The sequence below is a fragment of the Chrysochloris asiatica genome, unplaced genomic scaffold, assembly GCF_000296735.1.
Source record: "Chrysochloris asiatica unplaced genomic scaffold, ChrAsi1.0 scaffold00197, whole genome shotgun sequence".
Lineage (NCBI taxonomy): Eukaryota > Metazoa > Chordata > Mammalia > Afrosoricida > Chrysochloridae > Chrysochloris > Chrysochloris asiatica.
Genome location: NW_006408715.1, coordinates 242703 through 259144, shown reverse-complemented (window position 1 = coordinate 259144; position 16442 = coordinate 242703). Strand labels below are relative to the sequence as shown.

The 16442-nt window shown below is 40.8% G+C and overlaps 1 protein-coding gene across 2 annotated transcripts in view; it reads right to left on the bottom strand.

Moving 5' to 3' along the window:
- Positions 1-16442, bottom strand: part of DGUOK (deoxyguanosine kinase) — a 43351-nt gene that overhangs the window by 2689 nt on the left and 24220 nt on the right. The window contains exons 3-4 of one of the 2 annotated variants that reach the window (XM_006872402.1): positions 6168-6355; positions 2052-2199 (exon numbers count right to left, since the gene is read on the bottom strand). In XM_006872402.1, the coding sequence (XP_006872464.1) occupies positions 2052-2199; positions 6168-6355 (336 nt within the window). The remainder of the gene's footprint in view (positions 1-2051; positions 2200-6167; positions 6356-16442) is intronic. The other variant, XM_006872403.1, reaches the window with a different exon arrangement.

Sequence of the window (16442 nt, the reverse complement as noted above, 5' to 3'; positions counted from 1 at the left end):
CCCTCTTCAGAGTGCACGAATAAGAAGAGTGAGGAGGGCTTTCTTGCCTTCTTTGGTGGGTCCCAGTGTCTGTGCTGAACCTCAGCTCCCCCAGTAACACAAGCCTCTGCGGCTGGCCTCCCTCCCAGGAAAGTTCATTTCGCCCCTTGTTCCTCCCCCATCCTGTCTTCATGGCACCGAGTTATGTTAAGTCCTGTGTCCCTTGTAAAAGGAGGGGTCAGCACTCTTGGTTCTTCTCTGCCTCACGCTCAGCCTGAGACTCCGCCTACTGATTCTTTCAGCTCAGCCATCTCATGACACCTGATGGAGCCTGTCACCTCTTCAAACTCCAAACAAACTCGATCCAATACCAGTCCTCTGGCCAGATCACAAGCCCTCCAGTGGGCCTGGATTTCTCTCACCTTCTTCAAGCTCATCCTCTTTAGTAAAGGTCTCCTCCTCTTCCCTTCTACACTGACACAAAGCCCCCACTGCTAAATTACAACCACCTTCATAATCTCCTTCTTCTTGTTCCCAGGCAATGAAGACTAGTTAGAGAAGTTGTATAAATATGATCCAACCAGCTTAGGAGCAATTAACACATCTAACATCAGCTTGTCCTTTTCACTGAAGGTCTCAGCCCTCTGGCCTCTGAATCTCAAATTCAGTTTCGTGTTACAGCTTAAACTCTATTTACTCTTTTGACATCATTCTTATGTTCTGTGTAATCTCCTTATTTCCTCCTACAATTTAGTTTCTGCCCTATCAGCTCTGGAAACTGCCAACACAAAGACCCCTAGTATCTGTCTGTTACACTGAAGGACCTTTCCCAGTGGCAAGCATCCTAACACAAGGTCTTCTTCCCAGCCCTCTCCTCTTTGGCTCCTGAGTCTATAAAACAGGAACTCTCTACCTTTTCTCACCCTCAAGCTGCACCCTGTCCTCCACAGTCCCACCTCTCAAACGATGACCTCTAACCTAAGGAGAGCTTTCCCTCCTTCTGAAAGTTAAGTGGTACATCTAGCATTTGACTACAGAAAAAAAAAAAAAAAAAAAAAAACACCCACAGATTTCTCGCTCTGAAAAAATACCTCTTGTCTTGACTCAGGATCCCACTCTTTAAGAACCCTTGGTAAGTACCATGGAGTCGGTTCCGACTCATAGTGACCCTGCACAGGGTTTCTGAGGCTGTAAATCTTTACAGGAGCAGAATGCCTCATTTTTCTCTCACGGAATCACTGGTAGTTTTGAACTGCTTACCTTGAGGTTGGCAACCCGACTAGTAATCACTATGCTACCAGAGCTCCTTGTTGTTGTTGTCAGGTGCCATCGAGTCGGAACTGACTCATAGTGAACCCATGCACAGCAGAACGAAACAATGTCCGATCCTGGGCCAACCTCACTACCGCTGCCACACTTGACGCCTTAGAGATCATCAAATCTGAGCCACAGTAGTTCACAGACAAGGACCCCCTCCAGTGGGAATTTCAAGGGCTGCCAAGGTCACTGCCACTCAGCAGACATTAGTGCTCTTTCTATGACACCACTTCCTACTGAGTGCTGGGCTGGCTCCAAAGTCCAAGTCTGGGTCACAGAAGGCAACTTCTGTAGTGTATCCTGCCTTATGAGCATCCTCCTTGATTCAAAAAGGGGTCATTTCGGGCAGTATCAGGAGAAGGTGAGGAAACTCTGCTATACTTTCACCTGACTTCCTATTCAGGAAACCCCCAGACCACCAGAGGCACTGACAACTCAAAGGGAGGGGTAAACTGAGGCAACTGGCTATCGGCCATCCCGTTATAAAGTTCAACTTGCAAGCCCTGGGTGACAGACATAACACCGATGTGCTTCCGTTGTTGGTACTTCAAGAGAGACCCTGCTATGCACACTGAAATGGCTTAAGCAATGTGCTGCACAGGCCTGTGGGAAGAGGGGTGCTCACCCACTGCTCCTCCATGCCCCATAGAATGCCTGCACTCCAATTTTTCCAACCAGAACACCAACGCCTTGGAGAACACCATCTCTGAGGTTTCCCCTGCCCCCAAATCTAAGGCTTGGAAGTTCTGGGTTACCTGGGGAGTAGCCTGGAGGTAGATGAAGCCATGTAATCTGAGTCGACTGGCAAATTCTTGGAGGAGAAAAGTATGCCAGTACTGATAGATATGCCACTCAACGTCACTGAGGGAACCATTTTCAAAAAGATTCTTTGCAAAGATATACCTGGTTGGAAATGTAAACGGGATGGGAGGGAGGGAGGAAAATGAGGACCGGGATGAAAAGCAAAAGAGAGAAGCAAAAAACTCAATAACCAACTTGTTCCATGTCTGTTCAAACCACTTACCCTCCCTAGCTCCTCAGCAATCCTTGAGAAGCTGGAATTCTTAACCCACATCCCTCCTCCATCCTCAAAACAAATATGGGAAATAGCATTCAGACTTGAGAGGTCTAATTCCCAGTACCCCAGGTGGATTAATGAACTGGAAGAAAAGCAACAATGGGAGAGAGTATCATTGATCCTTAACAACTGTGCCTGCTGGAAACCAGTCAGAACACACAGTGAGCAGTGCATGGAAACTTGAACTTTTGAGACAACATTAACATTGTTACAATAACCGCCACCCCACCCAAAAATAAAACAAAACAAAAAACCAAGTGAATCCACTAAAAACAATAACAACAACAACAAAACACCACCACATTTCACTTCATGGGGCTGTTGAGTCTTCTGGCTCTGAACCAGCTTTCTGTCTTGTTGAGAAGTGGAAGAGGGACAGTAGTTAGTGGTGTAACCTATGGGGCTAGAACAGCCACAGTGTTGCTGAGAAAGGAGGTTCTCCTCTGAAGCACATTGCTCTTACTTGCTTGTTTCCTCTGCTGTTGAGCTTCTAATTCACATAAAAGAGGGCTAATGCTAAAAATCAAACTAGCTTTGCCCTTGCTCACTTCTACAACCAAAGGAGCAAATGGAAAAGAGGAAATCGGGACTGAACAGAAACCATCACTCCAGAAGGGGTCAATTCAGTTTACAAATCTCAGGCATCTTGACACTAAACACAATCTATATCCTAAACATTAAATCCCAGTTTCTAAGCCACCTCTAGGAAAACACATTTCAGAACCCGATCTACAACTGTCTCAGGGACATGTACACTGCAAAGCTACAAAGTCAAGGTCGTGAATGTCATGCTTAAGAGAACCAGCTCCAGAGTCACATTCCTAGGTTTAATCCTGACTCCATCACTCACTAGCTGGGTCACCGTGGACAAGTCACCTACACTCTCTCAGCCTACTTCTTCCTCTGTAAAAAGAAATACCAATGGAATATGATTCACGGAGTTGCTTTGATGATTGTATGTAATACTCTAAAACTTAAAACAGTAACTGGCACATAGTGTTCAATACATCTCAATTATCATCGTAACAGCTTTTTGCTGGGCCATGAAGATACTAATCTGGGCGACCCATAAGTAAACTCTTCTTAGTCTGGAGTGGTTTAGCTATAGTTTGGCTGAAGGCACCAAAGAAAAGATGTGATTTTTGTAACTCAGGTTCTGAAAAATGTTTTCAGCTTCTTCAGACGTAACTAAACCAAAATCTGCTGACATCCAGTTGATTCTAACCCACAGGTTTCTGAGGCTGTGAGGGAAACATGAGGCTTTATGCTCCTGTAAGAATTTATAGCCTTGGAAACCCTATCCAGGGTTGTTAGGAATCAGAATCAACTTAACAACAACAACAGTCTTCATGCATCATTTTTCTCCTGCGAAGCAGCTGGTGGGTTAGAACCACCAACCTTTTGCTTAGCAGTCTAACGCCTAACTCACTGCAGGGGCAAGTCAGGGTTCCTTCACAAGTAAGATGACAATGAAAATAAGATCTTCAGTGGTAATGACCTCAAGGTCAGCAGTTTGAAACTATCAGTCGTTCCATGGGAGAAAGATGATTTACAGCCTTGGAAACCCTGTACAGGGTTGCTGTGAGACGGAACTGACTCCACAACACACTACTACCACCACCAAAGAGAAGTTAGGTAAGTACTTGGCAATAAGCTCAATGAAAGGAACTCCCGCATTTCTTGAGACTGAGCAGTTCTTCATTTCTTCAAAGCTGGAGGTAGTGAGGAAAGAAGGAGTGGGGGAATGCCCTGTACTAGGACCGCTGTGTCTGAAAGCAGGGGCTGCAGCAAGGAGCAGTGCTTAGAGAGCTGCGAGTTGGAGCCCCTGCCCTGAAGTCCAGTATGTTCTTTCATTCAAACAGAACAGACTTAGAGTTCTTCCTCCCTATAATCTATTCACCAAATGATGATCTTCCTCCTCTGCTCAGTGCTTCCTTAAGTTGTCTGTGAAGGCAGAAAGTGGGTCTGCAAGGTACCCCAACACAGCACGCATCCCATACTGCTGTGTGGGGAATGAGTTAATAAAAGAATGAATGTATTCTAAAAGGAATAGAAAAGAGTCTAAATTACCAGCAGGATGATTAAAAATTTCTAGTTACCTGTTTTGTCCCCAAAACATCCCCTCTGAAAAAAACAGTTAAGATACTCTATTTGTCCACAGTGCAATCCAGTTTTTACTCTTCTAAGTTAATGTTAAAATCCATTGACTTCTTAACAAAAGTATCTCTACTTAGCAGAGTATTTCTAGTTCTATGTTTTCTTTGGAGGGTCTCTCACCTGCCTACTCAACTAAAGGACTGGAAATCAAAAGGCTGACTTTGAATATGAGTATGTTTCTAAACAACCCCAGGTGGTTCACCTTCCGAGCCTGAGAGGTGAGGCTTAGGAGGAGAGAGGGAGATAGGCGGTAGGTTAAATCATTTTAAAAGAACCAGAACTTACAGCCTAACCATTTGTAACTTTCACATTTGACTTATTAAAAAGTAGGCTCTCATGATGTGAAGAGATGGAGTGGCTGGGAACTCTAGACCCAGAGAGGGAGAGGGGCTGAGTGCTGATGACCAGGGGGCAGGCTTGTGGGGTGTACTATTTAGTTGGTTGATGATACATGAAGGGGATTGTAACCATGGAAATGTAATGATATACAATAGGATGAATGTAAAGCTAATGTTCTCCCATGTAAACGATCACATAATTCATAATAAAACATTTTAAAAAAAAGTAGGCTCTCAAGGTACACATAAAAGTCATGTGTAGCCTATAAGGTTTGTTTTGCATATTGTGTGTATTATCACATAAAGTCAGAAAAACTATACACACAAAAAGTTTAAAGTGACTTTTATTTTTCCCACCAGGGGCTTTATGAGAGCACTAAGAAGTAGAACCCATTTGTCTAATTTGGAATTAAATGGACAAATAAAATGCAGTATTTTCCATTTTGATAACTTCAAAGAGGCCATGATGTTTAAAAACACCACTTCATGTGGACACAGGTCATTCATGGCCTTCAGATATGGCCTGATATTTACAGTGTGGGTGCAGAGCTCTTCAGGAAGAAAACAAGGCTGGCTCCCAGAACTGTAGCAAATTCACTTTACTCAGCATTCATACCTCCCTCCCCCAGGGGGGTCAAGATGACACCTTCCACTGACTAACACCAGCACAAGCCAGTAACAACCCTGTCACAGGAGAAGTCAAAAGAGACAGAAGCCAATTTCACAGATGTGCTATTTCCACTAGAAATCCTTTTCTGAAGAACAAGAAAGAATATACCAATCTACCATGTTGTTGTTATTAAGTGCCATCGAGTCAGTTTCAACTCAGAGTGACTTTGCATAGGGTTTCCAAGGAGCGGCCAGTGAGTTTGAACCTCCAACCTTGTGGTTCAAGCCAACCTTTCTGTTTAGGTCTTATCCTACAGCGCCACACAGGACTCCATGTTAGGAACACAAATTTCAAATTCCATCTTTTTCAAGGTACAAGCCATCTGATTCATCTGGCTTCCCAGAACACATACTGAAATGTTTACTCTGTTGTTTAGCATGTAACGGGATAGCTACCAGGTTGCCTCTATGCTAGAACAGAACAAGAGAACACAATGTGATCAGTGGCAATGTGGTAAATTAAACTTTCAGTTTATGAAAAACAGAATTTCTTTTCTTGACAGAGTCTGTACCTCCTTGGAATCCTGAGTCTGGACACATCGACACAGCATTACCTTTAAAGAGAATATGGGTTTTGGAGGTGTGGGATCTGAGCATAAAGGAGTAAAAGTACAGAGTTGTTATCTTACCTGTCACTGTACACGGACCTCTCAAAGACTTGAACCTGCTCCTTGGCCTGTAAGGGCTTCTCAAAGAAGGGTTCCAGCTGGACTTTCAGGCGGCTCATAAAGGAAAATGTCTGGAATGTGTAGGACCATCGTGCAGGATCCCCATACATCATATCCAGCAAGTTGCCAAGATTTTGGGTAGTACATCCCTAGAGGGAGATTGCAAAAGAACATCTCCTAGAAGGAATATCTATTCCATAGCTCACAAGCCCCTAACCCTTGCAGGTTTAATAATCAATGAGGAAAGCAATCTGTGAAGTTTCTTCCCACTAAAAAGGTACAATCTCATGCCCAGGATCAGTCGAAGCTATGTAATCAACAGATTTTTCTACCTTATTAGACATGAATCTGATAGAGGGTGATGACATACCACCTTCAACACAGCAGAGAAAGAGCAGGAGAATTACGCATGGAATGAACACATTCAATCACTGATTTTTCTGGTGGGTCTTGCGGCGAGGGGTTAACAATCAACAAACCATCTAAAATGATCCTTGGAATTGAATCTTTCCACTGTAAGACTATGTTGCCTCTCTTGTGAGCTTCAATCGGTGGCCGCTTCTTTCTCAAACTTCAACACAGACAAGAAAGCAACTGCTTATTTGAAAATCCAACCAATCAACCAAAGAAATACGATTCTGTAGCTTTCATAGAAGGACTACAATTTGTTTATTAAAAAATAATAGGGAAAGAAAGAACCCCACCTCCTCCATTCTAGAGGCTTTCTGAAATGCATCCAAGGACCCACTTATGGAGCATATGCAGGTCAGGGCGTGTGTGGGACACTCAGGAGCCCTGAGTTCCAGCAGAGCTCTGCAATGACTCAATACAAAAGTGGAAGTATCACTTTCACACACTAAATTGCCATTAATTGAAGGTCTGTGGTGGATTAGGTGCTACATGGGCTAAGTGCTATAAGAAATACAGAAAACAGAACCAATGTTTCAGTGTTCACTGTGCTATCTTGTTTGAGCTTCAGAAGAGTTTCATGAGGTAAGTACTATCACTATGCTGATTTTCTAAAGGGCAAATCCATTCAGAGAGGTGAAGAAACTTACTTGTCCAAGGTCTCATGGTGAGTGTTGAGTAACAGCTCAAACTAAGCTTCCACTCTTAACCTCTTCATTCTAATGCCTCTTCAAGTAAAAGTGAACAAGACATGGCTCCTGATCTCACATAGTGAATAATGCAAAAGGGAAGGGGTATAAAGGATAGAAGAAGCTAACATAAGGTAGAATTTTTGACAAAGCGGCAATCATATATGGTTGGAGGAATCTCTGGAAGTCTCTGGAAAAAGATGGCATTCAACTGGGAATTAAGTGATGAGTGGAATTTCCACAGATGGAAATGGGAATTAAAAAGAACATTTTCAGGGGGAGACAAAGATTGTTGCTGTTGTTGTTAAGTGCCCTCGAGTCACTTCCGACCCATAGCAACTCTGTACAGGGTTTCCAAGGAGCAGCTGATGAGTTTGAACTGCTGACCTTGTGCTAACAGTCCAGTGCTGATCCTACAGCACCATACCCAAGAGACAAAGATAAAAGATACAGGAGGGAAAAAAATGAAAAGACAACAAGCAGCCTGTTTGGTTAAATGAGCATTCCTATATTTCAAAGAAAGGTACTAGCCAATATAGCTGAAGCTTTGAGAGGCATCAGCAGATGCAATGCAGGTAAAAGCAGAGTGAATCAGAAAACCACTTAACATCCATGGAAGGGAAGCTTGCTCGCCCCATGAATCTGTTCAAGATTTCCCTCATTCTGTTCTCTTCACCCAGTCTCAACAATGGCATGCAGCTAAGAGCTGGAGTTAGATGTTGTGTGCGTGTGTTATGTGCATGCACAAATTTAAATCTATTTGAGTTTTAGATGTTGTCAGTGGAGCAGCCCTAGGTCTACAGCATAGTTCACAGACTGTGTGGACATTGATCAGATGGACAGGGCACTTGTGGTAGGTTAGGCGGATAGAGGTTTATTTTACAGTGAGCTTTGGACTACTTAAGGGAGGTTGTTCACGAACAAAAAACTGTACAGAAGCCTACACAATTTGTGAAAGAATTCATCTCAGCTATAGAAAAAATGCAAATATCCCTCCAACTGTATAAGCAAACAGAGGGAATGTTGCTAAATATAAAATACCCAAGAGTTCAAAAGAAGAGGACCAATCTATGTGCTCAGGACAAGCAACCTCCTGGGATATGGAGTTTTGACAGAAACAGGAGAAAACTCAGTGAGTTTCAAGAGATTAATAAAACAAGTCACACTGATAAAACAAGAATTTGTTGTTGTTGTAAGTGCCATTGAATCAGTTTCAACTCATAGCGACCCTATATAGGATTTCCAAGGAGCAGCTGACAACCTTGCGGTTAGCAGTCTGTGTTTATTCTGCAGTGAAAACAACAATAGGCAGTCAAAAAAAGGGGCCTATATGAAAACCTCCAGCATTCTTAGAGGTGGAAAATGTAGCTGCCAAAATAAAACACCTAGTGAAGATGTTCATGAGCAGACTGCATACTGCAGGAAGAATCCCTGGGTGGTGAAAATGGCTACTACACTTGCCTAGTAACCCAAAGGCTGGCAGTTAGAAGCCATCTAGAACGGCCTTGGAAGAAAGGCCCCATGATCTACTTCTGAAAAATCAGTCCTTGGAAGACCTGTGGGGCACACTGCTACTCTGACACACATGAGGTCACCATTCATCCACTCTTGCAGTAACTGGATTTTAAATTTTTTCTTTTTCTTGTAGTCCGTTGCCCTTGAGTCAATTCTGACTTGTGGTGATCCCAGGTGTGTGCAGAGGAGAACTACTCCACTGTGGTAAACCTAACTAATGAGTTAGAAAATCCCTCGAGAATATTTACTCGAGAAAGTCTCCCTAAACTAAGAGGCGGGAAAAGAGGAAATTATGAGAGAAATGCACAGACATGCAGGCTCGAAGGAGGAGCTGTAATCAGTATGCACTGTAACAAGCCCACTGCCCTGGAGTCGATTCTGGTTCATAGTGACCCTATTTAGGGTTTCTGTGAGTGTAAATCATAATGGGAATTGTTGTTAAGTGCAGTTGAGTCATTTTAGACTCATAGTGACCCTGTATAGGGTTTCTGAGGCTTTTTAAATCTTTGCTGACACAGACAAATGCAACTTTCTGCCATGGAGCAACTACTGGGCTTGGACCGCTGACCTTGTGGTGTCAGTTTTGACCCTGTACGGGTTTCCGAGGAATGGCTGGTGAGCTTGAACTGCCGACCTTGCAGTCCAGTGCATTAACCACAGCACCACCCAGGGAGTAGACAGCCTCATCTCTCTCACGTGGAGCGGCTGTGTCACCCGTGCTTCAGTTCACAGAAATTAACACAATTTTGTATCCACTTTTCAAACAGGGACACGAATCATTTCCTGCAACTTTAAAGTTTCCTGGCTCAGACAAAAACTGCCTAATCAAGGAAACGGTTTTCCTCCTTCACCAGCTAAGAGTGAAATACAGAGAGGGAAAATGTCACCACCACCCAAAACGGAGATGTGCACAGGAAAACTCCTACCCAAAAAGAGTATTGCTCAAATCTCACCACCCTCATTGAAAACCACTGTACTTGTAAGAATATGTGGTATCTCTAGTTATCTGGAGGACAGAAAATAGTTTTAAACCATTGTACAGCAGAAGCTCTAGTCAGATGGAACTGATTATATAGAAAATAAGCTAAAATCATAGGAAAATCTCTCAGATGTGAGACATTTCATTAGAGAAACAGAATTACCAGAGAGCAATTTAGGTACATTTACACATAAAGCAGTTCACACACAGTTCATTCATACAAATAGACAAACAAAACACTCTAGTAGGAGGAAAAGCAAATGATAAAAAAAAAAAAAGGATTCGAACCACATAACCCTTTTGTACAACAGACACTTGTACAAAAGAAAAACAAGTAATCGCTCTGGAATTATACCACCCACATGCTCTTTCTGAAAACATTTTCTCTGTAACGTATTTTAGCCACCTGAAAACAGAATCAAATTAAGAATGAAGATGTTAGAAGAGTGTGATAATGAGAAAACAGTGATTAGTGATCAACCAGTAGAACAAAGTATAGAGTAAACATTGTTAATGTGGTTAGGAAGCATATGAGAATTCTTGCTATCAGACAAGTTTCATAACGTAAAATTCTTCAGAATCTAAAATCTCAAAGATTCCTTCAGTCCATCTGATGGGTAGGGTCTAGGATGAGAGAGAGCAGTGACAGCAATCCTGGTACTGTTTTCTTTCCCAGAGATTCCATCAATGATTGCTGCTGCTGTTGTTAAGTGCTGGGGAGTCGTTTCCAACCTACAGTGACCCTGTACAGGGTTTCCAAGGAGTGGCTGGTGAGCTTGAACCACTGACCTAAACGACTCTGCAGTCCAGCGCATTAGCCCACTGCGATTAGAAACAGACAAAACAGTTGCCACTCAACTGCCTTGTGGAGACCCAAGACCTTGTGGGTACTGAGACAGAACAGCTACTCCATAGGGGTTTCAGTGGCTGACTCTGAGGTACCTTTATACTGAGGCAACTCTAAGTGTACCTGAAGTTCCAATCTACCAGTTAGCAGTTGAATGCCTTAATCATTTGCATCACCCAGGGACTCCCATTAACAATCATAAAAAAATAAAAGAAAATCCATTGCCATTGAGTTGACTTTGATTCATAGCCACCATATATAGGGTTTCCTAGACTGTAAATCTTTATAGGAACAGACAGCCTCTGTTTTCTCCAGTGAAGCAGTTGGTGGGTTTGAACTGCTGACCTTGAAGTTAGCAGTCTAATGCTTATCTCACAGTGCCACCAGAGCTCAGAGCTCCTTATTAGCATATTTACTTTTTTCATTTAAATGTTGACAATGGTAGAATAAAAATAGAGTATAACTTCAGAAGATAAAAATGGATGAAAACTTGTAAATACAGCAAAAGGAAAAAAAAAGGAAATTAAAATAAAGAGAAAGCACAAGTTAAAGTAGCAGGAAGAAATTAAACATAATAAAGGAGTAAAATTCCCATGAAAAGGAACCCCTCAGATTGGATGAGAAACAAAAATCCTGTTCATAAAGCAATACCCAAAACAAAATGGCAACTGGTTGAAAACAAAAGAAAATCAAAATCAACTAGGCAATCGGAAATAAAATGAATGCAGATGTGGCAAACTTGTATCCGAAAAAAGAGCATTAACTATTACAAGATGATACAATATTATGATATATACCAAAGACTCAAAGAACTGAATCTTTTTATTTGGACTAATTTGTTATTGTCCTGGTATGGATCAATAGGATAAGCACTGGACCACAAAGTCCATTTGAAGCGCAAACTTGGTGGTTCAAACCCATCAGCTGCTCCTCAGAAACTCTAGACAGGGTAATTATGAATTGGAACTCGCTCAATGGCACTTAACAACAACAATTTATTGTTGTAGGAGTCCTGGTGTGGCACTGTAGGATAAGCATTGGACTTCTAGTCAAAAGGATGGTGGTTCAAACCCATTAGCCCCTCTTTAGAAACCCTACACAGGGTCACTGCAAGTCAAAACAACTCAACTCAAAGTCACTTAACAAGAAACAATTTGTTGTTGTTAAAGGCTCTTTGCGGTCAGTTGATCCAAACTCATGACAGAGTAGAATGGTCCTATAAGATTTTCTAAACTCTAATCTTTAGCATAAAAGTTTATAAATACACAGTAAAATAAATTAAAAATACAAGGAGAAACTGACAAAACACAATGTAAGTACAAAACTTTAAATACTTCTATCAGAAATTAATGGAAAAAACAAACCCCGCAAATGAGAGTTTGGATAAGAATTCTAAATTTCCCCTCCACTCCCATGTCTGAAACCAAAATACATCTTACAATAGCTATTAAACTAACAGACATTTACATTGTCTTGAGAAGTGCTATATTTGATTCTATGTCATGCCATCAGTGACATCATTTTAAAAAGCAAAAGCCAAACATGTTACTATTGCGCTGATTCCAACTAATACAGACCTATAAGACAGAGTAGAACTACCCCACAGGGTTTCCAAAAGTAAATCTTACTGGATTTGAACTGGTGATCTCTCCATTAGCAGTCCAGTGCTTTAACCACTGCATCACCAAGGTTTCTTAATGATGTTGGAACTGATAAAATACGTTCTCAGATAATACATCTTTTAAAATCTACAGTACATTTACCAAAACTGATTATACATAAATCATGAAGAAAGTCTGAAGGCGGAGATTGCATTAAGTATACTTTCTGATCATAACAAAATATAATCAGATATTAAAAACAGAATAGTATACCATATCTACTCAGAAACATAAAATATTTAAAAATAACTCTTGGGTAAAAAATAAATCAAAACTACAACTAAGAACTCTATTAAAAATTGCAATTAAAACCCTAATCTAGAAGATGGGGCTAAAGCTTATCCCTTAAAGAAAATTCCTAGTTTTAAATGCTTTTATTATTAAGAAAGGAAAAACACACAAGGTATTCATTCAACCCGAAGAGCTTTAAAATATGCAAAGGAAGTATCAGGGGAAAAAAAAAATAAACTGAAAGATAAAAAAACAAACGAATTATAATGTAACACCTCCCTAGAAATAAAAAAAAAAAAAAACGTTGTTAGGGGCAGTTGAGTTCATTCCAATTTATAGCAACCTTATGCACAACAGAATGAAACACTGCCTGGTCTTGAACCACCCTCACAAACAAATGTTGCTAAGCTTGAGCTCATTGCTGCTGCTACCATGCCAATCTATCTCGTTGGGGGGTCTTCCTCTCTTTAGGCAATCCTACATTTTACCAAGCATGATGGCCTACTCCAGGGACTGGTCCCTCCTGACAACATGTCTGACGTATGAGAGATGAAGTGTCATCATCCTGGCATCCAAGGAGCATTCTGGCTGTACTTCTTCCAACACAGATTTGTTTGTTCTTCTGGCAGTCCATGGTACTCTTAATATTCTCCTCCAACATCATAACTCAAATGCATTATTAATACATGTTTTGCTGTTTGTCTTCATTTTGAGTTGTGCCCCATCAGCAAATGAAGGTCGCAAGGACTTTACTCCATTCGCATCATCACGGTCAACTCTACTTTGAGGAGGCAGCTCTTCCCCAGTCACATTTTGAGTGCCTTGCAACCCGAGGAGCTCACTTTCCAGCACTATATCTGACAGAGTTTCACTGATATTCATAAGGTTTTCAGTGACTAAATATTCAGAAGTAGTTCGTCTCTCCTTCTCCCTAGTCTGTTTTCATCTGGAAGCTCATCTGAAACCTGTCCACCATGGGTGACCTGCTGGTATTTAAAATACCCGTGGCATAGCTTCCAGAATCAGAGCAACACACAAGCCACCACAGTATGACAAACTGACACACGAGTGGTGGACCCCAACAGTAACACCAATTAAATCTAAATGTATTCATAAAAAATTCCAAATGATATATTAGCAAGTTAAGTGACATAGTCATTAAGCTTTTGGCAGCTAACCAAAAGGTCAGCTGTTTGAATCCACTAGCTACTTGGCAAGAGAAAGCTGTGGCAGTCTGTTTCCATAGAGATTTACAGCTGTGGAAACCCTGTAGGGTCACTGTGAGTCAGAAGCAACTGGAACATAATGGGTTTTGTTGGGTTTTTATTAGCAAATTTATGGAATAGTACATCCATAACCAAAATGGATACCTTCTAGGAATGTGAGGATGGTACCATTATCAAATCTGTGACTAATACTGAGATTTTAAAAAAAAAATTAAGCATATGCTTATCTCATAAGTGCTTTAAAAAAGACTTTTGATGAGAATCCTATATTTGATCCTGATTAAGAACAGTGGTATCTTAGTTGTAGTAGGAGACCTTCTCTATATGAAGCGTACTGAAGGGAATAGCATAGAACTTAACATTGACATACTTGATGTAGTTTTATTAAAGAAAGAACAAGGAAAGAATGGCTATCAGCACTGCTATTACTAACTTTATTTTGAAAGTCCTAATCCAATGAAAGAAAACTAGAAAATAGAAAGGAGGTATGGATACTGGAAAAACCCTTACAAAGTATTCCAGTTTAGAAATAAAGACTATTTTCTATGAGTCCCTGGATGGCACACATGGTTACATGCTCAGCTACTAACTGAACAGCCAGGAGTGTCTTGGAAGAAAGGCCTGAAGTTATGTTTCAAAAAACAGAAGTAAAAACCAGCCATTGAAAACCTTATGAATCCACAGTTCTACTCCGATACACATGGTTTGTCATGAGTTGGAGGGGACTAAGGAGCAACTGTTACTACTTACTGTTTACAAAACTCCAAAGCAAATAGAGAAAAAGAAAAATTAGGATTAAATCACGTAAGAAAAACATAGCAACCTACTACTTTTCCTTGAAAATAGCAATAACCAGTGTGAAAAAAATTAGGGGAAAAATGAATCCATTGCAACAACTACTGCTGGGATAAATAACCATTTTGGGAAAAAATTAAGTGAGAGTTCTACATCTTTTAAAGTCACATAAAAGGTAAAAAAAAAAACCAAAAACAAAATAAATATAGGTAAATGCTTTTATAATCTTGGGCCATTCATCTGTCAGTTTCTTGTACTGTGGTGGCTTGCATGTTGCTGTGATTCTAGAAGCTATGCCACCAGTTTTTAAATATCAGTAGGGTAACCAATGATGGACAAGTTTCAGCTGAGCTTCCAAATTAATACAGACTATTTCCGAATATTTAGTCAGTGAAAACTTTATAAATAGCAATGGAATACTGTCAGTACCAGAATATTGAATATTGAAACATGATGAAGAGCACCAGAATACTAGTAGTCAGATATAGTACCGGAAGATGAGACCCTCAGGTTGGAAGGCACTCAAACTACAATTGGGGAAGAGCTGCCTCCTCAAAGTAGAGTTGACTGTGATGACATGAATGGAGTAAAGCCTTCAGAACCTTTATTTGCTGATGGGTCACAATTCAAAAGGAAGAGAAACGTGTAAATATCCATTAATGATCAGAATATAGAATGTACAAAGTAGTAATCTAGCAAAAATTGGAAACTGTCAAAAATGTAATGGAACGCATAAATATCAGTATCTTAGGAAGTTGTGAGCGGAAACAGACTGGTATTGACCATTTTGAATATGACAATAACATGGTTTACTACACTGGGAATGAAAATTGAAGAGGAATGGCATCACATTCATCATCAAAAAGAACATTTCAAGATCTGTCTTGAAGTACAACACTGTCTGTGTGATAGGATACTATCCATATGCTCCAAGTTAGGCCAGTTAATACCTCTATTATTCAAATTTATATACTAACCACTAAAGCCAGTGATGATGAAAACGGAAGAATTCTACCAACTTCTTCAGTCTGAAACTGATCAAACATGCAATCAAGATGTATTGATAATTACTGGGGATTGGAATGAAAGGGTTGAAAACAAAGAGGAAGGATCAGTACTTGGAAACTATGGCCTTGGCGATAAAAATGATGTTGGAGATCGCATGATAGACTTTTGTAAGACCAATAATTTTTTTTATTGAAAATGCCTTTTTTCAACACCATAAAAGATGACTATACACATGGACCTCACCAAGTAGAATACACAGAAATCAAATTGACTACATCTGTGGAAAGAGACGTAGAAAAGTTCCTTATGATCAGCCAAAACAAGGCAAGGGGCAAACTGGGGAACAGACTATCAATTGCTCATATGCAAGGTCAGGCTGAAGCTGAGGAAAATGAAAACAAGTTCACGAGAGACAAAATATGACCTTGAACATATCCCACCTGAATTTGAAGATCATTTTAAGAAGAGATTTGATGCATTAGACACTAAATACTGAAGACCAGAAGAGTTATGGAATGACATCAAGAACATCATAAAGGAAGAAAACAAAAGGTCATTAAGAAGAAAAGAGGGAACAAATCCTCACTGCAAGAAACATTCACACACCCCCACACACAGAGAGTGGACGGAGAAGGGCAGCCTGGACATTGGATACTCAAATGGGGAGGGGGAGACTACAAAGGCAAGAAGTGACTGACTTACAAGCTTTCAAGAGGGAATCTGGTGCTAGGGAGCATGGCAGAAGGCAGAAGCTCCAGTAGGTACTATTCAATCTGTCTGGGCAGAGCTGATGAAAGGAGATACAGATGGGTAACTCGTGATACTGTAGTGAATAATGCTTATCGGGACGGACTATGAGGGTTGGAAATGCAAAGGT